Below are 24,280 nucleotides of genomic sequence, written 5' to 3'. Positions count from 1 at the left end.
ACTTCCATATTGTTTTCCATAGTGGCTGCACAAATTTACATTCCCACCAATAGTGTAGGAGGGTTCCCTTTTCTCCACACCCTCTCCAGCATTTATTAGTTGCAGACTTATTGATGATGGCCATTCTGACTGGTGTGAGGTGATACCTCACTGTGGTTTTGATTTTCATTTCTCTAATAATTAGCAATGTTGAGCATCTTTTCATGTGCCTGTTGGCCATCTGAATATCTTCTTTGGAGAAATGTCTATTTAGGTCCTCCGCCCATTTTTTTAATGGTTTTTTTTTTTTGATATTGAATTGCATGAGCTGTTTGTATATTTTGGATATTAACCCCTTGTTGGTCACATCATTTACAAATACTGAAAACAGAAAATCTTGAAATTCCTCTACTTTCTTACTCTAACCAAAAACAACTCCCTTATTACTTGTCAAAATGGTCTAAATCTTTAAAAATTACATTTTGATAGTGCAGATGTAGGGTCTGTACTTCCATTAAGTCTAAGAAAGCTGCTAAGGTGGTCACACAAAAAAGTACTACATGCGCACTGTTTAGCCAGTAAAAGTCCAGAGGTGCCAGCTGATGTCTCTGTTCTTATCACTGCATTGTATCAAAACAAGAAAGGACCTTTACAGACAGAACACAGGTGTTGTCAAACTAAGAAGGAAGGAAGGAGTCTCAGGGGAGTCTATATCTCTTTAAAAACTGACCCGCTGTCCCCAACCCTGGATTCAGAATCACCTGTCGTACATGACAGGTACCAGTGGGAACAGTTTGCTTCTCTCTTGCCTAGGGCAAAAAGAACGTCGAGAACCACTGCATCAAAGCACCAAATGCTTATTGTTTAATAGGCAATAAACTACAGATCATTAATAAGATCGAAGATATAATACTTCTCTAGTTTATAAAAAAAATTAAATTTCTCGAAAGGCTTTTGATAGTCTTAAACATTCAACAGAAAAATAACTACTGTATTCAGATACAAAAGTAGTTACTATTTCAAATTAGTGTTGAAGTTTAAAAATTTCTTTCCAACACAAAGCACAGGAAGAGTTAAGGAGGATGATGAAGACGCATGTGGTGTTCATAAACAATATGGCAACTGAGTAAATGAACTTCAGTTAGATTCCTCTGGATTTCGCTGTTATCATTAAGTAATAACACACAAAGGCTTTGGAGACCATTATAAAAATAACAACAATAGCAGCAGTGGCTAACATTTCTTGAAGACTTACTGTATTCTAGGCACCATGCTTTACATACACCTTCTCACTTATTCTGTCAGACAACCCAAACTAAACACATAATTCTCTGTTTCACAGAGGAGGAAACCAAGGCTTAGAGCTTAAATCACTAGCCCAAGGATATGCAGTAAGGTAGGTGGTAAATCTAGGATTTGAACCCAGGTATGACCGACTCCAGGGCTGACATTCTAATCCCTCTCTCTCTACATGCTCCTGATCCATGATTAGAAAATGCATCATTTTACTTGTTATATACTGGAGAGCATACTTAAATATACTGAGAAGCATTTTAAGTCTAAGGGAAAAAAGCTTAGTACCTATAAGAAGGTATCAAAAAATTTTCCTACTCCATTTCATTGACTCATTTTAAATGAAAATTGGTAAAAATATAGTTAGCTTTTATATATACATGTCTCTGTATATACATAAACACACCAAACAAAAAGTAAAATGTACATACTGATTAATTTCCCTGCCATGTCCTTGTTGGACCTTGATTCCTTGGGGTGTTTATAAAGATACATCACTGCTCGTCCAATCCCACTATGCTTCAGGGTCTCCTGGCTCACACTAGGTAGCTGGGGAACATAAACACAGACATACATATTAATCATTCTGAAGCTGGGAGTCCTGCCAATCTACTCTAGAGGGCCTGCAAGACCTGGTTCATTCACAATAGAACAAATAACAAAAAAGTTATATTTTCAAGGGTCTATGGACACTGAACACAAAGATACTTTGTGTTTACATCAGTAGTTGAGAGTTCAGTACTACCACTGAGTTGAAGTAAAACTTAACAGTGTGAGAAAGTGTGAACTAAGCATCCTCAGAGGTTAGCAGCTTAATAAATCAAGGGTCCTCTCAGGCCTCTGAACCAAACAGACCTAAGTCTGAACCCAACCACAGCCATCTGCTAGCTATGTGACCTTGGACAAGTCATTTAACTTCTCTGAGTCTTAATTTCCTCATCTGTAAAATGGAGATAATACACCTACCTTGCAGGTTTGTAGTGAGGAATAAATGAACCTATATATTTAAAAAACACCTGGCACGTGGCAGGTTCCTCGGGAATTCCTTCAGAAGTTAAGTAGCTTGCCCAAGGTGTCTCAGCCACATAAAGGTGGCCCAGATCAAGATTCAAATGCATGCTTATCTGATGCTGAAGCTGGTGCTCTTTCTACTTCAAGTGCCTCCCTACAACATGCCCACTACTATACTACTCTTCTCAGATAAACCAGAGCTACTCCAAGATCTTTTTTCCTTCAATACCACAGTCACACAAAGTTTTAAAAGGCCTTCCTTTTTTTTTTTTTTTTTTTTTTCTTGCGGTACGTGGGCCTCTCACTGTTGTGGCCTCTCCCGTTGTGGAGCACAGGCTCCGGATGCCCAGGCTCAGCAGCCATGGCTCACGGGCCCAACTGCTCCACGGCATGTGGGATCTTCCCGGACCGGGGCACGAACCCGTGTCCCCTGCATTGGCAGGCGGACTCTCAATCACTGCGCCACCAGGGAAGCCCAAAGGCCTTCCTTTTATGCTCATTTTATTTGGTATGTTCCTAAAAAACACACCTAATAAAACTCCTGATAGGCTGTGGCAGAGAGAATATATAAATATATGGCAAAATACAGAGGTTATGATAATACAAACCACAGTAGATAACTAATGAAGAGCAAACAAGTCAGATTATCTGCCTCTGACCTCTTGCAGAATCTTCAACAGCTCTTCTCGAATCTTTAGTGCCGGCAAACTCCTATCTGGTAGAGGGGAGAGCCATTCTTTGATGGCAGACATCACACCACTGTCAATAAATGTTTCTTTAAGGTCCTGCCTGTAATAAGAGGAAGAATTAAAAAAAAAAAAGTCAAGTCTATGAATGTTGATTCTATTGTAGCTTCCTTTGGATTTTCTTACAGATTTAGTGATGTTTCCAAAAACTGCTTTTAAAAACTGACTCATATACATTATTTACTGAGCACCTATTCATAGACTTCAACAGCCAATATGAAATTTAGTTCCTATTTTCAAGAAACAAACAGACTTGATAGGTAAAGATGATGTGTTAAAGGAAAAAAACCACACCAAATTGCAAAAGGTAATGCTGATATGAATGGTACAGACTGTAAGAATAATGAGCTTTAATTATTACAGCTAAGAAAAAAAAATGTTTTATCTATGAGAATAGTGAGCCTCAAACTGTTTCAAGTAAGACAGAACCCAGAATTGTGCTATTCTTTGCAGGACACCAGGGAGAATACCATTCTCCTAGCAGAAAAAAAATCCCAATGAATACTGATACTATTCAAATTCCATTTTATGTACTAGAATCAATTATGGTTAACAGGGAACATGACATTATATATATGAAATCTGGCACAGATAATTTTTTCTGTTGGGATAGGGGTAGCAATCTTCTAGTAGAAAGTCCTAGACCATATGGCTGGCTCATTGATGTACTAATGCACTTCTTTAGCCATCAAAAGAAGGCTACTGCTGAGTTCAAGGAGAAATCAAAGTTGCTCAGGAATGTGAGCAAACCAATGAAAAGAACCTGCAGAAGGACCAGTGACATAATTCATGATATAACAGGACACATGAGTCTTATTCAACATGTGCTTCAAGTAGTCTCCCAGCATTTTTGCTCTGTTCTCAATCACATTGGGAAAAAAGATGCAATTTTACCAGACTCTAAACAGTCTATAAAGAACAAAATAAGTGGTTTCCAAGTTTTTCTTTCATTAATATCAGTTTGCTATTTGTTCTGTTTGCATCATGCATCAAAGTGTAAGAAAAATTTGTGATGAAGTAATAATCTAGGAAATTCTATTATTATTTTTCTGTAGATTGACAGAAGGCAATCATTCTTTAATCTCTCTAGAATACTAGTACATAGCTTGAATATCATTCCATTAAAAGGGAACACTTTTTCGGACTTCCATGGTGGCGCAGTGGTTAAGAATCTGCCTGCCAATGCAGGGGACATGGGTTTGATCCCTGGTCCGGGAAGATCCCACATGCCGTGGAGCAGCTACGCCCGTGCGCCACAACTACTGAGCCTGGGCTCTAGGGCCCGCGAGCCACAACTACTAAAGCCTGCGCACCTACAGCCCGTGCTCCGCAACAAGAGAAGTCACGGCAATGAGAAGCAAGCGCACCGCAATGAAGAGCAGCCCCTGCTTGCTGCAACTAGAGAAAGCCCGCGTGCAGCAACGAAGACCCAATGTAGTCAATAAATAAATAAATGGAAACACTTTTCCAAGAAAACAGAATACTTACTTCTTAAGGTGCATGACCACAGTAGGTAATAATGTTAATTTTTTCAGTGCTGGCTTTTTTTGATTATTCAACTGTCTGTCTTCCTATCCAGGAAGAAAAAGATTGAAAAAAAAAAAAGGAAAAAAGGGCAATTGTTAATAGTGAATTATAACCACTATAATTCTAAACTTTAAATATAATAAAGTAGCAATTTTTCCGAGACACTACAGTTTTTCCTACAAGAAAGAATAATTACATAAAGAATAGACTTTCTGCAGAGCCAAAACCCACAAAACGATCAGAATAACTAGTTTTAACAACTACAAATCGAGAGGAACAATTTTAATTTAAAATATTGGCATAACTATCAAGTTTTCAGAGTTCATTCAAGGTACAAATTATATATGGAAAAATTTGGTTTATCATCAAGAATAATTTTGCAGCTATGGGGCCTGTAAGAAAGATAAAAGAATATGTTATTAAAGAAGGGTTTTAGTATTTGCTTGGGTATTTTTTTCCTAGTTTTTTTGCCAGGCCACACAGCTTATGGGATCTTAGTTCCCCAACCAGGGATCGAACCCAGGCCCTCAGCAATGAGAGCGCAGAGTCCTAACCACTGGGTGACCAGGGAATTTCCCCTACTTTTTTAATTATAGAAAATTTTTAGTTCTACAGACATACAAAACAAAATAATACACTCCTGTCATGTACATTTCAACAATTAAACACACATGGCCAGTCTTATTTAGCTATCTCTCTAGCTACTTTTCCCTTCACCCTTGAATAATTTTGCAACAAGTCCTAGACACACGTCATTGGATTATAAATACTTCAGCAAGTGTCTCTAAAAGAGCAGGACTTGTTTTTAAACATAATACTTGGGCAATTTTTACAATTTGAGCAGAATTTTTAAATGCAGTGAGTTAAATGCAATCATTTGATCAGAGACAAAAGAATGACACAGGTTTATAACATAATAAATATGAGTTTATAATTTTTTGTATGTGAAGAAACATCACTTTGTGGTAAACTAGCAGAACCTGAGAACAAAATCACTCCCCCATAAAACCAGCACACCAATTCAGCTAAAAAGGCCCATTTTACTTAATACTTAGTCTTTTCACTTTTTTCCTAAAACACACTACTTAAAAATTAAAATTATTGGGGCTTTCCTGGTGGCGCAGTGGTTGAGAGTCCGCCTGCCGATGCAGGGGACACGGGTTCGTGCCCCGGTCCGGGAAGATCCCACATGCCGTGGAGCGGCTGGGCCCGTGAGCCATGGCTGCTAAGCCTGCGCGTCTGGAGTCTGTGCTCCGCGACGGGAGACGCCACAACGGTGAGAGGCCCTCGTACCGCAAAAAAATAAATAAATAAAATAAAATAAAATAATTTCCGTGCTTAAAATTTAGAACAGTAAATGCTTATTATAAAAAAAAAACAAAAACAAAGTATTTTTAATGTAGTTTAAGCAAGGATTAAGTGTAAAAAAAAAAAAATGGCGGGAATTCCCTGGTGGTCCAATAGTTAAGATTCTGCACATTCACTGCCAAGGGTCCGGGATCAATCGCTGGTAGGGGAACTAAGATCTCATAAGCTGCATGGCGAAAACAACAAAACAAAACAGGGACTTCCCTGGAGGTCGAACAGTTAAGACTCCATGCTTCCAATGCAGGGGACGCAAGTTCGATCCCTGGTCTGGGAACTAAGATCCCACATGCCTCGCAAACAAAAGAAAAAAGGTCACATAATCAATTATGTGGGAGAAAGAAAGATGAAGCTAGAAGTGACCTATCTCACCTCAGCAGCTTCGTTCATCTTGACAATCATGGCGCTCACAACGTCGTCGGCATCACTAATAAAAGTACCGCCATCACGGTTACGCCTGCGCTTGCCACTCATGCTCTTTTTCCGCTGCAACATCATCTCAAAGTCCGACAGAAAGTCCATGCTAAGCAGTAACCCAAAATTAAGTGAAATATAAATTCCCTTTTAAATATACATTTTCTTTTATGACAGTTAAGAACCACCAACTTTCTTAATTCTAACTCAGTGAAGTGCTACTTTCTTTTAAAGTGCACGTACTTTTAAAATTGCTTTTAAAAGAACAAGTGATCATAAATTTTATGCTCAACTTCCCAACAGTTACACATTAAATACTAATAGCCCTACACCTTCATACACTATGTTCATGCCTACATGTGTTAGCCTGAAAAAGAACATTTCAAATTTCAAGTTTTGCCTGCCAATCCATGGTTCAGTTTTAGTTGCATTGCCTTTTTGTGCGGGCAAAGAGTGGTTTTCAATTATCTGAATATTTTTGTCTTATACAGAATAAGTGGGGAAAAAAATCCCGCTGTTTTTTAGTGATAAGAAGTGTAACTCTCAAAACATAATGTGACTGAGATAAAGATGGAGATCTACAAATCTGCTAAGAGCCTCAAAAAGACTTTGTAGCTTTCATCTGAATCTTTGCACTTAACGAGGAGCTAATATGCTCTCTGCCTCTATCATATAAATAAGATGATATGGTTTATAATTTCCAAAGGTACGGCCAAACTCATTCAGCTTAATTCTTGCATGCCACTAGGAATTAAAGCATCATCTTTATAAACAGTAACTAACAAATCATTCTATGTTTGTCACCTTTCGTGACACTAGATTCTTCTGAACATAGATTCCAACCATCTCAACAAAACTATGTGAAATACAATCAAGGAATATATTGTATCTAAAACATCCCCCCTGGGACCCCCAAATCAGCTTTCTCTCTCTCTCTCAAAAAAAAGTTTTTATTAGGTTATTTTTCAGAAGAACTTACTTGGTGAGATATAAATTAAAAGCCTGGCAACCATATAGCCCCACAAATTAAGACAGCTGAGCACAGGGCAAATGACAGAAAAATAACAGCAAATCATTTTTGGACAGCACTGTATATAGAGAAGTAGATGGGAGAACAAAAATGGAAGATTCTTTCCTACACTTAATCAGGAACCAAAATAAGGAAAACAAAGTTTGTTAGTCTCTACCTTCATTTTTAAAGTTCTCTTTAATAAAGTCTTTTAAAAAATAAAACAAACTTACTGTTTTCCTCTCTTTATGTTATCATCAGAATCTGAATCTTCTGCTTCTTTTACCTGTGTTTCACTTTTTTCTTCTTCCAAATCTTCTTGGTTAAAACCCTGAAGGAAGGGTAAGTTAGCCGGAGTTACCGCAACCTCATTACAGACTCTCTTCTATGTAACTGCTCTTAATTTTTTGCATTTTTAAAGTAATACATTCATAAAGAATAAAAATTAAGAAGATATCAAAAGACATATAGCAAAAAAACCTCCCTCCCACCCTAGCCCTTAGTGTTATTAGTTTTCTTGTGTCCTTCTTCATTTTTAAGGCTTTAGATGATTTCACCAAATAACTGCAACCATAATTTAAACATTTCCCTGATGATATTTAGGTATGTGTATTTGAAATTTTGAGAAACATCTGCAAACTGTCTTCTATAGAGGTTACACCAAATTAACTCTCCTTCCAGGAAAGCACAAATTCACCTGTTTCCTCACCTTCCCACTACTACGGCAGGTTATCAAGCATTAATATTTGCAATCTCTGGACTGAAAAAAACAAAAGGCATCTCTGTAGCTTTCTCTGTATCCTATTATTATGAGTAAAGCTGGGCATTTCTCATGTTTCAAAGCCATCTGTTGCTATTTCTCTGTGAACTCTCAATATCCTATGGCCAGTTTTCCATTGGATCTTTGTCTTATTGGTAAGGAAAATCTCTTTAAAAATTAGGGAAATTAGACCTTGCTACATGACGGGAACTGCACAATCCTGACATCTGTACAGTTTGATTTTGTTTATGGTAATGTTTTCTGGGTATAATTTTTAATTTTTTATGTAACTTAAATGGTCAGTCTTTTCTTTATAGCTTCCAACTTTCATGTTATACTTAGAAAGGCCTCCCCAATGGTTCCCCTAGTATGCTGTTTTCTACACTGAACTGAACCCATAATCAAGTTGATGTCCACTCTCCACACTAGAGAAACATATCTTATGCTTGTAAAATGTTGCTTAACTGAGTATAAGCCCCATGAGGGCAATGTCCAAACAATCTCTGGCATACAAGCTCTTGAATATTTGTTGAATGAATTCTTTTCTATTTTCTTTAGGTTTATTTACCATTTTTCTACCATCTTGAATTAGACTCTAAATTCATCTACTTTCATCCTCTCTTGCTTTAGTAATGAAAGTACTGACTCTTTTTTTAACACAAGAACTATTTAACAAGTAAGTTTTAAATTTGGGGGTGGCAAGGGTGCTTTTATGTGCTAATTTTGTTACTAATTTTTAATTTCATTGCATTCAGAAAATGTTGTCTATAGTTTGTACATTTTGCAAAAGCTTGATTTAAATTTTATATGGAAATACAAAGAACCAAGAAAAGCCAAGACAACCTTAGAGAATAACAACCTTAAAGGACATAAATAACCAAATATCAAGGGTTATGCATTAATGGTGCAAGGATAGACCAATGGAACAGAAAAGATACTTCAGAAACAGATTAGAAAATATATACATACTCGATTTATGACAAAGATGGCAGAATAGTGGAAAAGGATAGTCTGGTTCAACTAGATACTACAAATGGGGGCGGAAATCTTGACTATCTCATATATACTGCACACAAAAGCCCATTCCAGGTAGACAATATAACTAAATGAAAAAGATAAAATAATCAAGCTTCGAAAGAATAACTCAGGAGAATATTTTTATAACCTTGGGGATAGGCAAAAATTTCTTACAATTCAAAAATCTTTCTACATAAACGAAAAGACTGGTAAAGCTGATTTACACTAAAATTAAGAACTTTTGCTCATCAAAGACTCCATTTAAAAAGTGAAAATGCAAGCCACTGAACAGAAGATATTTTTATCTTTTATAATCTCCAAAGGGCTCATATCTGGATTATATAAAAAGAGACACTTCTTTTTCTATCTTTCCTGGTTTTTTGGTCTTGATTATTCCATTGTTTACATTCCACTTAGATTACAGATCTGTTCATTCTCTTCACAGTTCTGTCAATTTTTGTTTTGCTTATACATATTTAAAGCCATATTACTAGGTACACGGCTAGGTACAATTTTAAACCCTTTTTTCAATATAAAGGGACCCTCTTTATCTCGAACAATGGTTTTTGCCTTAAAGTCTACGTCGTTGATATTCATATAAGCTACACCAGTTTTCTTTTGGCTAGTGTTTGGAGAGAGTACCTTTTTCCATCCTTTTATTTTCAACTCTATCTTCTGTTTCAGATGAATTTCAAAATTAATATATAGCTGGTTTTAAAAATCCAGTCTTTAATTTGTCCTTTAATTGGAGCACTTAATATATTTCAGTGTGACTTCTGATATTATCAAAGTTTATATCTGCTATCTTACTATGTACTACTTTCTGAATGTCCCCCTGTTCTATATTTCTTTTTCTCTTTTCTTGCTTTCTTTTGGATTGACTAGCTTCTATTATTTCATTCTTCCCTCTCTATTAGGTTGGAAGTTACACATTCCATTAGTCTTTTTAGAGATTACAATGCACATCCTAACTTACCAAAGACTACTAATGTACTTTTACATACATTTGCAAAGACCTGTGAACATTTCAATTCCATGTAAACACCCAATCTGTCACTGTTGTCATGTTTTAATTTCATATGCATTTTAAACCACACCAGACGTGACTCTGTTTTGGATGGTCATTACACATTTAGACCTAGCCACACGCTTTTGTTGCTCTTTTTCCCTTCCTGCATCCTTGACCTTCCACCTGAGATTTTCTTTCTGCCTTTAGTGTTTCCTTCAGTTGGCATTTTGGTAAGATGAAATAAGCAGAGAATCTTCATTCCTGAAAAGAATTTTTACTGAATATAAAAGAACTTTTAAGTTTGCAGTTATTGGATGCTATTACTTCTGTTGAGAAGTTAGCTATTAAAATAACAGTTGCCTCTCTGAATGTAATATCTTTTCCCCTTTGGCTGCTTTAAAGACTTTCCTGTTTTCTTTGGTTTCTTGCAATTTTCCTGTGGTGTATTGGGTTGGCCAAAAAGTTCATTCAGGTTTTTCTGTAAGATGTTACAGAAAGGGACTTCCCTGGTGGTCCACTGGTTATGACTCCACGCTCCCAATGCAGGGGGCCCGGGTTCAATCCGTGGTCAGGCAACTAGATCCCACATGCATGCTGCAACTGAAAGTCCGCATGCCGCAACTAAATATCCTGCATACCACAACTAAAGATTCCACGTGCTGCCACTAAGACCCGGCCCAGCCAAATAAATTAATTAATTTTAAAAAAAGTTACGGGCTTCTCTGGTGGTGCAGTGGTTGGGAGCCCGCCTGCCGGTGCGGGGGACACGGGTACGGGGCCTGGTCCAGGAAGATCCCATGTGCCGCGGGGCAGCTGGGCCTGGGCACCACAGCTATTAAGTCTGCGCTCTGGAGCCCGCGGGCCATAACTGCTGGTCCTGTGTGCCGCAGCTGCTGGGGCCCGCGCGCCTGGAGCCCATGCTCCGCGGCAGGAGAGGCCACCACAGTGAGAGGCCCCACGCCTCAGCAAAGAGTGGTCCCCGCTTGCTGCAACGGGGAGAGGGCCCGTGCGCAGCAGTGGGGACCCAGTGCAACCAGAAGTAAATAATGATTAATTTTTTTAAAAAAAGTTACAGAAAAACCCGAACGAACTTTTTGGCCAACCCAATGTTTAAGTGGAGATTGCTTTGTTTTTATCCTGCTTGCAATTTGTAGAACTTCTAGACTCTATGGCTTTATGAAGCATTTCTTTAAATATTGTTTCTGATATATATACATATACATTTCCTCCCCTCTCCTGGGATTCCAAGTCACTCTGTTAAACCTTCTCATGCATAATTTATGTTTTATTTTTTACATATTCCACACTAATATCAATGCTTCATTCTACATAGTTCCTTCTATTTATTTATTTAGTTAGTTAGTTGTGGCAGGTCTTGGTTGCAGCAGGCGGGCTCCTTAGTTCCTTCTATTTATTTATTTATTTAGTTGCAGCAGGTGGGCTCCTTAGTTGTGGCATGCATACTCTTAGTTGTGGCATGCACGTGGGATCTAGTTCCCTGACCAGGGATTGAAACTGGGCCCTCTGCATTGGGAATGCAGAGTCTTAACCACGGTGCCACCAGGGAAGTCCCTCTACATAGTTCCTTCTAACTTACCTTCCAGTTCACTCATTTTCTTTTCAAATACATCTAATCTGTTGTTAAACTCATCCACCAAGTTTTTAATTTCAGTTACTGTATTTTCAAAGTTCCAGAATTTCTACTTGGTTCTTTTTCAGGTATTTAAAAAAAACTGTTTGCTCTAAGAAACTTTTCAATCCTTTACCTTGCTAAACATATATATATTAAAGGCAATATCTAAAATTCCTATATCTAAAGCCCCTAGGTCTATTTCTGTTATCTGCTGTTACTATTGTTTCTTTTTAAATGTTACAGATAAGTGTGTACCGTGTATTTGAAAAACTACAGAAATAATTGGAGGTCTGTGATGATGTTACTTTTGCCCTGAAAGGATTTCTGTTTGCATATGTCAGGTGGCTGAGAGCCAGCCAATGGTTTAAGAATCACTGCAATCAAACTTCTGAGACTTAGGGAGGGTGACGGAAGAGGGAAGAGATATGGGAACATATGTATAACTGATTCACTTTGTTATAGAGCAGAAACTAACACACCATTGTAAAGCAATTATACTCCAATAAAGATGTTAAAAAAAAAAACAAAAAAACTTCTGAGACTGAGGTTCTCTATGTTGCTAGATGACTCAAAGATGGCCTAAAATCTGAGCAAAGGCTATTCTAACTTCCAGTTCACCCTTAATCCTAGCAGTCTCAATCCAGAGCATGGGGTTTTCAGGGTCCCCTAACCTCAGCAGGCCCCGACCTTCCAGTTTTCTCTCTTAAGCCTTGAGGCAATCAAAAATAAATTTAGCCTCTCAGCTTGAGTAGATGAACATCCCAGAAAAAGCAGTTCTAAATGCTGAGCTTACCTCTTTAGGTTTCTATCTTTTGCTGGTTTTTGGCTTAGTAATTCTTTGTTACCTAGTTCTTATGATGATGAGCAGATTTTTTAAACATTTTGTCTAGCTTCTGTAGTTGTCCTTAGCAGAAGGGCTGGTCCAAATTACCTCATGTGCCATTGCTATCATCAGAAGCTCCGTAACTGCTGTGATTCTTTCTCTTTAGCATTGTAAAGCGCGTTTCATTGTCTCTTAATGTGTTCCTTCCTCCCTTTAATTCAATTTTGCCAGTTATTTTCCTTTTATGTCTTTGTAGACCCCTTTATTTCACTTTCTGAATACCTTTGTTCTAGATTTTTCTACTGGATACATCATAGCTATTTATTTCTACTTATTGGAATCTCCTACTAGACACCCACTGCCATAGAAACAAAAAAAGCATAGCATAATCAAAGAGGAAATCTTTCTGTCTAATACTTACTGTAAATTCTTCCTCCTCCTCATCACCAGATTCTCCAAATATGTCTGCAATAAGATTTCTAGAAAATATAAAAAACTTTCATTTGCTTTCTTCTCATTTGCATAGGAATCATAAAATATTTTTCTAATAGGGTATAATTTAAAAACAGTAAAACATGCAGAGCTCAAGTGTCCATCTCAATGGGTTTTGACACATTCACGTAACCCTTACCCTAACAGAACAGTTCCATCTCCCCAGAAAGTTCCCTTGTGGCCCTTTCTAGTCAGTCCCCCCTATCAACATCCCAGAGGCAACCACCACTCTGATTTCCACCACCACAGATTAGTTTTGCCTGTTCTTGAACCTCACATAAGTGGAATCAGACAACATGTCCTCTTTACTTCTTTCACTTAAGATAATATTTTTGAGGTTCATCCATGTTGTAGCATGCAGCAATAGTTCAGGATCTAAAATCCTGAATCCCCCAAGGTCATGAAATTAGGCAGGGTATATTGTATTACACCTCAACACGGAATTTTAACACAAGTTTAAAAACCCTGAAAGACAAACCCCTCTGTACCGCCTTGTATGAAGCCTGGGAAGTTCAGGTTACACTGCCACTTACTCTTCTTCATTCCCTGACTCACTATCACTCCCAAAGAGGTCCTTCTCTTCATTTTTCTTATCAGACAATTCTCTCCCTGCTTCTTCTTCACTGTCAGATGCTATCGTCTTCTCTCTTTTGCCTGATTTGTCTGACATAACATCACTGTCAGAGTCATCTGCATCAGAGACAACACGACTCTTCTTTGTTGCTGTTGAAAAAAAAAAATCATCATTAATCTTACTCCATCACAGTCACTGTATTACTAAGTACAACAGGTGCTCTAAAATGTCAGTACGTGGCGAAAACCAAAGGCCTCATGATACACAGTTTAGAATAAAAAGTAAATCCATAGCTAAAAGACGCAGAGTCATCTTACAATTATCTCCTATATAGGAAAAAGTGGCCAAAAGATGAAGACTGGCATCAATAGCTACCTTTCCTTTGGGAGAACAGAGAAAATAAGAGTAGAATCCCTTCTATGCTGCCTAATAGTAGCAGAACTCTAAAGGCTTGGATATTCTTTTGTGGAATCCCCATGCTCCTCAGTCATCCATCACTGCTCTATCTGCATCTACCTTAGTAGTCATCCATCACTGCTCTATCTGCATCTACCTTAGTAGTCATCCATCACTGCTCTATCTGCATCTACCTTAGTAGTCATCCATCACTGCTCTATCTGCATCTACCTTAGTAGTCATCCATCACTGCTCTATCTGCATCTACCTTAGTAGTCACCCATCACTGCTCTATCTGCATCTACCTTAGTAGTCATCCATCACTGCTCTATCTGCATCTACCTTAGTAGTCACCCATCACTGCTCTATCTGCATCTACCTTAGTAGTCATCCATCACTGCTCTATCTGCATCTACCTTAGTAGTCATCCATCACTGCTCTATCTGCATCTACCTTAGTAGTCATCCATCACTGCTCTATCTGCATCTACCTTAGTAGTCATCCATCACTGCTCTATCTGCATCTACCTTAGTAGTCACCCATCACTGCTCTATCTGCATCTACCTTAGTAGTCACCCATCACTGCTCTATCTGCATCTACCTTAGTAGTCACCCATCACTGCTCTATCTGCATCTACCTTAGTAGTCACCCATCACTGCTCTATCTGCATCTACCTTAGTAGTCACCCATCACTGCTCTATCTGCATCTACCTTAGTAGTCACCCATCACTGCTCTATCTGCATCTACCTTAGTAGTCATCCATCACTGCTCTATCTGCATCTACCTTAGTAGTCATCCATCACTGCTCTATCTGCATCTACCTTAGTAGTCATCCATCACTGCTCTATCTGCATCTACCTTAGTAGTCATCCATCACTGCTCTATCTGCATCTACCTTAGCAGTCATCCATCACTGCTCTATCTGCATCTACCTTAGTAGTCATCCATCACTGCTCTATCTGCATCTACCTTAGTAGTCATCCATCACTGCTCTATCTGCATCTACCTTAGTAGTCATCCATCACTGCTCTATCTGCATCTACCTTAGTAGTCATCCATCACTGCTCTATCTGCATCTACCTTAGCAGTCATCCATCACTGCTCTATCTGCATCTACCTTAGCAGTCATCCATCACTGCTCTATCTGCATCTACCTTAGCAGTCATCCATCACTGCTCTATCTGCATCTACCTTAGTAGTCATCCATCACTGCTCTATCTGCATCTACCTTAGTAGTCATCCATCACTGCTCTATCTGCATCTACCTTAGTAGTCATCCATCACTGCTCTATCTGCATCTACCTTAGTAGTCATCCATCACTGCTCTATCTGCATCTACCTTAGTAGTCATCCATCACTGCTCTATCTGCATCACCTTAGTAGTCATCCATCACTGCTCTATCTGCATCTACCTTAGTAGTCATCCATCACTGCTCTATCTGCATCTACCTTAGTAGTCATCCATCACTGCTCTATCTGCATCTACCTTAGTAGTCATCCATCACTGCTCTATCTGCATCTACCTTAGTAGTCATCCATCACTGCTCTATCTGCATCTACCTTAGTAGTCATCCATCACTGCTCTATCTGCATCTACCTTAGTAGTCATCCATCGCTGCTCTATCTGCATCTACCTTAGTAGTCATCCATCGCTGCTCTATCTGCATCTACCTTAGTAGTCATCCATCGCTGCTCTATCTGCATCTACCTTAGTAGTCATCCATCGCTGCTCTATCTGCATCTACCTTAGTAGTCATCCATCGCTGCTCTATCTGCATCTACCTTAGTAGTCATCCATCGCTGCTCTATCTGCATCTACCTTAGTAGTCATCCATCGCTGCTCTATCTGCATCTACCTTAGTAGTCATCCATCGCTGCTCTATCTGCATCTACCTTAGTAGTCATCCATCGCTGCTCTATCTGCATCTACCTTAGTAGTCATCCATCACTGCTCTATCTGCATCTACCTTAGTAGTCATCCATCACTGCTCTATCTGCATCTACCTTAGTAGTCATCCATCACTGCTCTATCTGCATCTACCTTAGTAGTCATCCATCACTGCTCTATCTGCATCTACCTTAGTAGTCATCCATCACTGCTCTATCTGCATCTACCTTAGTAGTCATCCATCACTGCTCTATCTGCATCTACCTTAGTAGTCATCCATCACTGCTCTATCTGCATCTACCTTAGTAGTCATCCATCACTGCTCTATCTGCATCTACCTTAGTAGTCATCCATCACTGCTCTATCTGCATCTACCTTAGTAGTCATCCATCACTGCTCTATCTGCATCTACCTTAGTAGTCATCCATCACTGCTCTATCTGCATCTACCTTAGTAGTCATCCATCACTGCTCTATCTGCATCTACCTTAGTAGTCATCCATCACTGCTCTATCTGCATCTACCTTAGTAGTCATCCATCACTGCTCTATCTGCATCTACCTTAGTAGTCATCCATCACTGCTCTATCTGCATCTACCTTAGTAGTCATCCATCACTGCTCTATCTGCATCTACCTTAGTAGTCATCCATCACTGCTCTATCTGCATCTACCTTAGTAGTCATCCATCACTGCTCTATCTGCATCTACCTTAGTAGTCATCCATCACTGCTCTATCTGCATCTACCTTAGTAGTCATCCATCACTGCTCTATCTGCATCTACCTTAGTAGTCATCCATCACTGCTCTATCTGCATCTACCTTAGTAGTCATCCATCACTGCTCTATCTGCATCTACCTTAGTAGTCATCCATCACTGCTCTATCTGCATCTACCTTAGTAGTCATCCATCACTGCTCTATCTGCATCTACCTTAGTAGTCATCCATCACTGCTCTATCTGCATCTACCTTAGTAGTCATCCATCACTGCTCTATCTGCATCTACCTTAGTAGTCATCCATCACTGCTCTATCTGCATCTACCTTAGTAGTCATCCATCACTGCTCTATCTGCATCTACCTTAGCAGTCATCCATCACTGCTCTATCTGCATCTACCTTAGTAGTCATCCATCACTGCTCTATCTGCATCTACCTTAGTAGTCATCCATCACTGCTCTATCTGCATCTACCTTAGTAGTCATCCATCACTGCTCTATCTGCATCTACCTTAGTAGTCATCCATCACTGCTCTATCTGCATCTACCTTAGTAGTCATCCATCACTGCTCTATCTGCATCTACCTTAGTAGTCATCCATCACTGCTCTATCTGCATCTACCTTAGTAGTCATCCATCACTGCTCTATCTGCATCTACCTTAGTAGTCATCCATCACTGCTCATCTACCTTAGTAAACTGCACGTGTGGTGCTCTTTTCCCTTCTCCTTTAACAACTGTCGGGTTATAAAGAAATGCCTTTTCCCAAAAAGATGTTTCATAAAAAAGTAATCAAGTAGTAAAGAGTGGAATATTTTGTGGAGACATGGAGTCTCTAAATAGAGTCCCTCAGAAACTTCCTTGAATTTGGGCATTCAACAATGTTTAACAACTGAAGACAGGTACCCATGGGAGCTCAGTCAGTGTCTAGATGGGATGTAGTGCATTAGCTGTCAAAGAGACCACAGTTAAAAAAAAAATAAAATAAAAAATAAAAATTAAAAAAAAATTAAAAAAAAAAGAGACCACAGTTAACTCTGGATAAGGTTGGGTTTTCATGTAAAAGTATTCTTTTGAAACATTACCCTTTCCAGTAAAAAAAAAAACAAAAGGACTTCCCTGGTGGTCCAGTGGTAAAGAATCCGCCTTACAATGCAGGGGAAGTGGGTTTGATCCCTAGTCAGGAAACTAAGATCCCACACGGGGCGACTAAGCCCTCATGCCGCAACTACTGAGCTCGCAAACCTCAACTAGAGCCCGCATGCTGCAAACTACAGAGCCCATGCACTCTGGAGCCCGCGCACCACAACTACAGAGCCCACACACCCTGGAGTCTGTGCGTCACAACTAGAGAGAGAAAATCTGCAAGTCACAACTAGAGAGAAGCCCGCGGACAACGAAGAGCCTGCGAGCTGCAAGAAAGGTCCCACATGCCGCAACTAAGACCTGACGCAGCCAGAAATAAATTAATAAATAAAAAATCTTTTAAAAAATTTATATTTTCATAGAAATCTTTCATATTGCCATTGCAATGCAGTCTAGTTTATCATTTTGAGGCAGTCAGAACTTAACAAATGCTGCTAGAACAACTCAAAGGAAATTTAATATTAAGACTTGCCAATGAGGGAAATCCCTGGTGGTCCAGTGGTTAGAACTCCAGGCTTTCACTGCCAACCTCATGAGTTCAATCCCTGGTGGGGGAACTAAGATTCCACAAGCCACATGGTGCAGCCAAAAGCACCAAAACAAAAAACAAAACAAAACAAAAAACCGAAACACTTGCCAATGAAAACCAGTGTCCTGGTGATATTTTAGAACATCAAGTTGAATAAGAGAATACAGACCTAACATTCCAGGAAAAGAAACAATGCTTCATAGTTATAAGCTTAGACAACAAGTAAAGCTATGGAGGGACTTCCCTGGTGGTCCAGTGGTGGAGAATTTGCCTTCCAATGCAGGGGACACAGGGTCAATCCCTGATTAGGGAACCAAGATCCCACATGCCATGGGGAAACCAAGCCCACGTGCCGCAACTACTGAGCCCGTGTGCTATGGAGCCCACGTTCCACAACTAGAGAGCCCGTGTGCCTCAACTAAGACCTGATGCAGCCAAGTAAATAAATAAATAAATAAAAGTAAAGCTAAGGATAAACAGCCCAAAATAATCCCTTACACGCTTTTTCTTCATCGTCACTATCAGAAAGCACAGCAGCTTTCCGCTTTGCTACTTTCTCCTCCACCCCCTCTTTTTCTTCATCCTCATCACTGTCAATTTTGGGCCTTTTTGGTTCTTCCTCCTCGCTGTCAGAACTGTGGAACCGCTTCCTGTCTACATGGGCATCTGAATGAAAGGGGTCAGCCTGCATTTCTGTGTCCTCTCTCTTATTCTCCCCGTCACTGTCCTCATCAGACTCCGGCTTCTGTCTGTGTCTGGGGGCAGCCTCAGCTTCTGAATCGCTGGCAGGTCCCTTCTGAGGCTCCTCGCTCTCAGAGTCACTGGCTTGGGGCTTGGGAAGCTCCTCATTTTCAGAATCACTGGCTTGGTGCCTTGGCGGGTCCTCGCTTTCCGAATCACTAATTCGGGGTTTGGGAAGCTCCTCATTTTCCGAGTCACTGGCTTGGTGCCTTGGGGGGTCCTCGCTTTCCGAATCACTGATTCGGGGTTTGGGAAGCTCCTCATTTTCCGAGTCGCTGGCTTGCTGCCTTGGCGGGTCCTCGCTTTCTGAGTCACTGATCCGAGGCTTGGGAAGCTCCTCACTTTCAGAGTCACTAACTCGAGGCTTGGGAAGCTCCTCATTTTCCGAGTCACTGGCTGGGTGTCTTGGGGGCTCCTCACTCTCAGAGTCACTAACTTGGGGTTTTAGAGCATCCTCTGTTTCTGAGTAACTGGCAGGACTTTTGGGGAGCTCTTCAACCTCTGAATCACTGGCAGGGGGCTTCCTAACATCTTCATTTTCGGAGTCGCTTGCGTGCCCATTAAGCAGCTCCTCGTTTTCAGAGTCGCTCACAGGTAACTTCCTGGGCTCCTCATTCTCAGAGTCGCTCCCGTGGTGATTGGCATCCTCGTTTTCAGAATCACTCGCAGGAGGCTCTGCATGCCCTTCGAATTCAGAGTCGCTGTCCTTTTGCCTTTGAAGCTCCTCACTTTCAGAGTCACTGGCATTAAGATTTGAGGGGTCATCGTTCTCAGAGTCTGTCACATGATGTCTTTTGTTGAGACCATCTTCTCGATCACTAGGTTCATTCTGAAAAATCAAGGGAGAAAAAATTAGGAAAGTGCAAAAAGAGCTTTGGTAGTAAAAATGTTAAAAATTTTCAACTTAAAAAAAAAAGCAGGAATACGCATGCTTAAATGTAGAATTCTCATCCTATACGTATATAGAAACATCCCACTTTTAAAAAGGCCATTCATCTGTGAAATGGTAGCATGGTTTAGATCCCAAAATGAGGAACGATAACCTGCCTTCATGAATCTGTAAAGCACAGCCCCCCAGATTACTCTACGGTACCTTATACTTTGAAAAGCTAGATTAAACAACAACAAAAAATAAACCTTAACTTCCTCATATAATTCTAGCTCCTAAATATATTCTTTAAGTACATACAAGCAAACATGTACCCAAGTTCTCTTAAAAAAGGAACATTCTTGGGTTTTATAACGTTAAAGTTCTTTCAAGGAAGAGAACTATAAAACTTTATTTTATTTAAAGGGCCAAATTATACTTAGGGCACATTCTCCCAAGTGAATCTGAACAAATGAAGAGAGGAGCAGAGGAGCAATTAATAGAGCCAAATACCATGTTAGGGTCTCTCCTGCTAGTTTACTCCTCACAAGAGTATTTTTCATGATAAGAAACTGAGGCTTAGAGCAGTCTTGGACATATATCCAGTAACCCTGGCACAAAAGTTTAAGTTTTAGGGAAAACACTGACTAATCTAGCTATACTAACAAATAATGTTATATGAAGTCATCTGAAAACTCTAGGGTACAAATTTGATATTATAGCTATGTTTTTTAAATGCAGAGAAAAATATATAAAACTAAATATACCAAAATACTAATAACTAGAATGTGGGGAATTTTTTCCCTTCTATAATAGTATCTTTACTTTCAGTAACATGGTAATTAATATTCTGGCTTAAAAAGTAAAGTACTTCTGTGTTTGGGTTTTCCCCCTTAAAAGTTACTGAGCCAAATTTTTTTTTTTTTTTTTTTTTTGCAGTACGCAGGCCTCTCACTGTTGTGGCCTCTCCCCTTGCGGAGCACAGGCTCCGGACACGCAGGCTCAGCGGCCATGGCTCACGGGCCCAGCCGCTCCGCGGCACGTGGGATCTTCCCGGACAGGGGCATGAACCCGTGTCCCCTGCATCAGCAGGTGTACTCTCAACCTCTGTGCCACCAGGGAAGCCCTGAGCCAAATATTTTTCTTTAGAATATATGATGGACATTTCCTGAACTTACCACAGATCAATTTTCAAGGAACAAAGAGCCTTTAATAAAGTATATGCCCACCATATCACGCAATGAAATAATTAAGCAGTAAGAGAATACACAGTGACAAGATAAAAGGCATTAAAATGTTTTCACAAAACCCACACTTTAACTTGCTTCGGGCTCATTTAAAGAAGATTAAGTATGTTGTGTCTACAACTTCTGAAAGAGTACAAAAAATTATAAAATAAGCTTATAAAATATGTTTGAGGGTTTTTTCCCTCCATATTTCATTGCCAACTTGATAGCACAGAGTTCCAAAGATACATTAACTGCTATACATATTCATTCAAGTATAACACATTCAGGAAACTTTCTAAAATAATAAGCTTTTCAAATTTCCCAAAGATACTTTTCTTTTATTATCATGGGACACTCACAGCATAGCACTGGATTCCCTGTCAGTCATACATCCTACTACCCCAATGAAACTGGCATTTATCTATTAAATTAGGACAGGAGAAATAACATAGAACCTTTTGATACAGTACAAGATATAGTATTCTATATATTGGTAGAAGCTTACTCTTGGCCATACTTCAGAATTTAATTCTTTTATATTTTAAAAGAATATAGAAGAAAAAATTAACTATCCAGAATGTAAGCCCTAAGAAGGCAGGCATTTTTTGGTCTGTTTTCTTCACTGAGAAGGCACACTCTGTGCTTCAGAGCACAGAATGGTGTCTGGTATATACAAAATCACAGTAAATTCTTACTAAGTAATTACTTACTTACCTACTTACTTACTGTGTAAGAAAGTAATTACTTAATTTTCTCATTTAATAAAAAGTTAAATGAGAATAATTTAAAGTGAGGAATAATTAACTCAACAAGTATTTGTTTAATGTCTACTACGTGCAAGGTGCTAGGAATCAAGGCTGAACATGTCTCAGTGCCTGACCTTAAGGAAATGTTGTCTAATAAGCCAGCCAAATATACCATAACAATACAGTATAACATGCACTGTTATGAAGGTATGTGACATTCTGAAAGCCTACCGGAAGTGATCTATATGAGACTGAGCTATAAAAGGTGTGTAGACAACAGGTATTGGGAATTAGTTTGTGATGACTGAATTAAGAAGTTAACTGCATTACTGAGGGCAGAAGACGAAACATACAGGTACCAGCAGAGGCAACTAAAGCAGGAGGCAAAAGGGGAAATTGTTAACTGGCTTTTGGAATGCTTTCCATGGCACACACATGACATAACTCTAACAACATGTTCGTGTGTGACTCAGCTGCAAACAACAGAAATCATCTCAGGCTAGCTCCAGAAAACAAGAACAATCTTTCCAGAATCAAAGTGGAATAAATGGCTAAAGGCTCAAGAAGGGTAGGAACCAAGGCAGCTCAGAGACCTTAGGAAAGGAAACTCAAGGACCTTTCACTAGAGCACTATCAATAACATGACTCAGCTCTCACGTTGCTAAATTTCAGTGTCCAGGATCTAAATTTTAAATTCCCAGGAGACAGAATCTAACGGGCCACGGCAACAGAGGATGTCGTTACTCTGTGACTCAATGCCAGAGCAGGGGCACAGCACTGGGAGCCACTCCCAAAGAAAGGAGAGATACCATGAACTGAGTAGTCTTCCCAAAACTTATCTGTTACACTCTACCCTGGACTTCCCAACACATGGTGTATGCATTCCAAACTAGCAACCATTACAAGGACATTACATGTAATTCATGACTGTGAAACTTATGAATTCCCATCAATTTTTGAGGAGTCTCATAAAATCCTGAGTATCTATCCATTATGGGTGGCACAGTGGGGAAAACGTGGGAAATCACTGCAGTAAGAAAGTACTGGTCGACAGACTCAAGTTAAAGAAGGCAGTTAGGTGAAGACATCATAGGATTTGGGAAAAGAGTTAAGCTTAAAAGTTATCAAAACACTACTCAAAAATTTTAGACTGGTTTCAGCAATTAGTCTAAATTGCAAACTTAAAAAAAATCCAAAATACAGTTTTTAAAAAGTCAAATATGAGTACAACAAATCAATAGTAGAAGCTGCCATTTAAATGCTATTTCTTAATAATATTTTTAAAAATCCCTAATTTTACCTGTCAGAGAAATTGAGCACTCTAAGTGTCCTCAGAGGCTTTAGAAATGTCTATAATGCCTCACACTTCCCTCTTATGATCATTTACATTGTAGTTATAAATAACTTCTGGTTACCCATAATGAATGATCTGATCGTTTATTTCAGCAAACAGTAACACACTCTTTATGACCAGTGCCATAATATACATGCAGAGATAATTAACATTTTTAAATTACAAAATAAATAATAAAACTGCTGTAAAGGCAAACATCAATTTGTAAATTACAAAGTAGTATAAGAATGTCAAATAGGAGTCCTTGTAAAGAACCAAACAACTCAGGACACCTGTTTCCAGTAAAAGAAACTCAAAACTGTTGAACTTGCATTCTAACCTTCCATCATAAATTGGTAAAACATTCAACACCAAGTCACACAGTAAATTCCATGAAGAAATACGTATAGGAGCATTTTCAAAAACATGTTTTATTGGACCTTAGTTCCAGAAGATATATTTGAAATCCTCATCTTGGAGTTTGTCAATACATATCATCTTAAAAGCATAAGGAAGAATCTGGGAAATCCAGTTTTTACTACACAATGCTGTTAATCCAGGGTAGGTCCTGGAATGCTGCAAGGCTTTGACTCTGAGAAACTCCAGCTTTACAGCAAGCGCACACACACATAACAAAATGAAGATGTATACCAGTGTCCTTTGTTGATCTTAGAGCTGGTTGATCTTTGAATCAGTCAAAAACAGAAGCTCTCCAGATGAGTACTAGAAAAAGAAAATGTCTACACAAAGCCTAAGAGTTTATAATGGAGACTTCCCCAGGGGTGCAGTGGTTAAGAATCCACCTGCCAATGCAGGGGCCACGAGTTCCATCCCTGGTCCGCGAAGATCCCATGGGCCGCGGAGCAACTAAGCCCATGGAGCCCGCGCACCGCGACGAAGAGTAACCCCTGCTCGCCGCAACTAGAGAAAGCCCGTGTGCAGCAACGAAAACCCAACGCAGCCATAAATAAATAAATAATCTCTGAGAAAAGTTTATAATGATGAAGCAAACTCCTGCCTACCTCTCCAGACTCAT

The 24,280-nt window shown here is 39.3% G+C and overlaps 1 protein-coding gene across 2 annotated transcripts in view; it reads right to left on the bottom strand.

The window, feature by feature from the left end:
* The window catches only part of IWS1 (interacts with SUPT6H, CTD assembly factor 1), a 50,815-nt gene that overhangs the window by 10,049 nt on the left and 16,486 nt on the right, over window positions 1-24,280 (bottom strand). For both annotated transcript variants that reach the window (XM_065880827.1, XM_065880828.1), the window contains exons 3-10: window positions 18,826-19,897; window positions 13,612-13,801; window positions 13,008-13,065; window positions 7,578-7,675; window positions 6,294-6,444; window positions 4,518-4,600; window positions 2,943-3,072; window positions 1,704-1,821 (exon numbers count right to left, since the gene is read on the bottom strand). In XM_065880827.1, coding sequence (XP_065736899.1) covers window positions 1,704-1,821; window positions 2,943-3,072; window positions 4,518-4,600; window positions 6,294-6,444; window positions 7,578-7,675; window positions 13,008-13,065; window positions 13,612-13,801; window positions 18,826-19,897 — 1,900 coding nt within the window. The remainder of the gene's footprint in view (window positions 1-1,703; window positions 1,822-2,942; window positions 3,073-4,517; window positions 4,601-6,293; window positions 6,445-7,577; window positions 7,676-13,007; window positions 13,066-13,611; window positions 13,802-18,825; window positions 19,898-24,280) is intronic.

Source organism: Phocoena phocoena, chromosome 7 (assembly GCF_963924675.1).
Source record: "Phocoena phocoena chromosome 7, mPhoPho1.1, whole genome shotgun sequence".
Lineage (NCBI taxonomy): Eukaryota > Metazoa > Chordata > Mammalia > Artiodactyla > Phocoenidae > Phocoena > Phocoena phocoena.
Note: the sequence above shows the minus strand (reverse complement) of the source record. Positions and strands in the feature narration are given on the sequence as shown.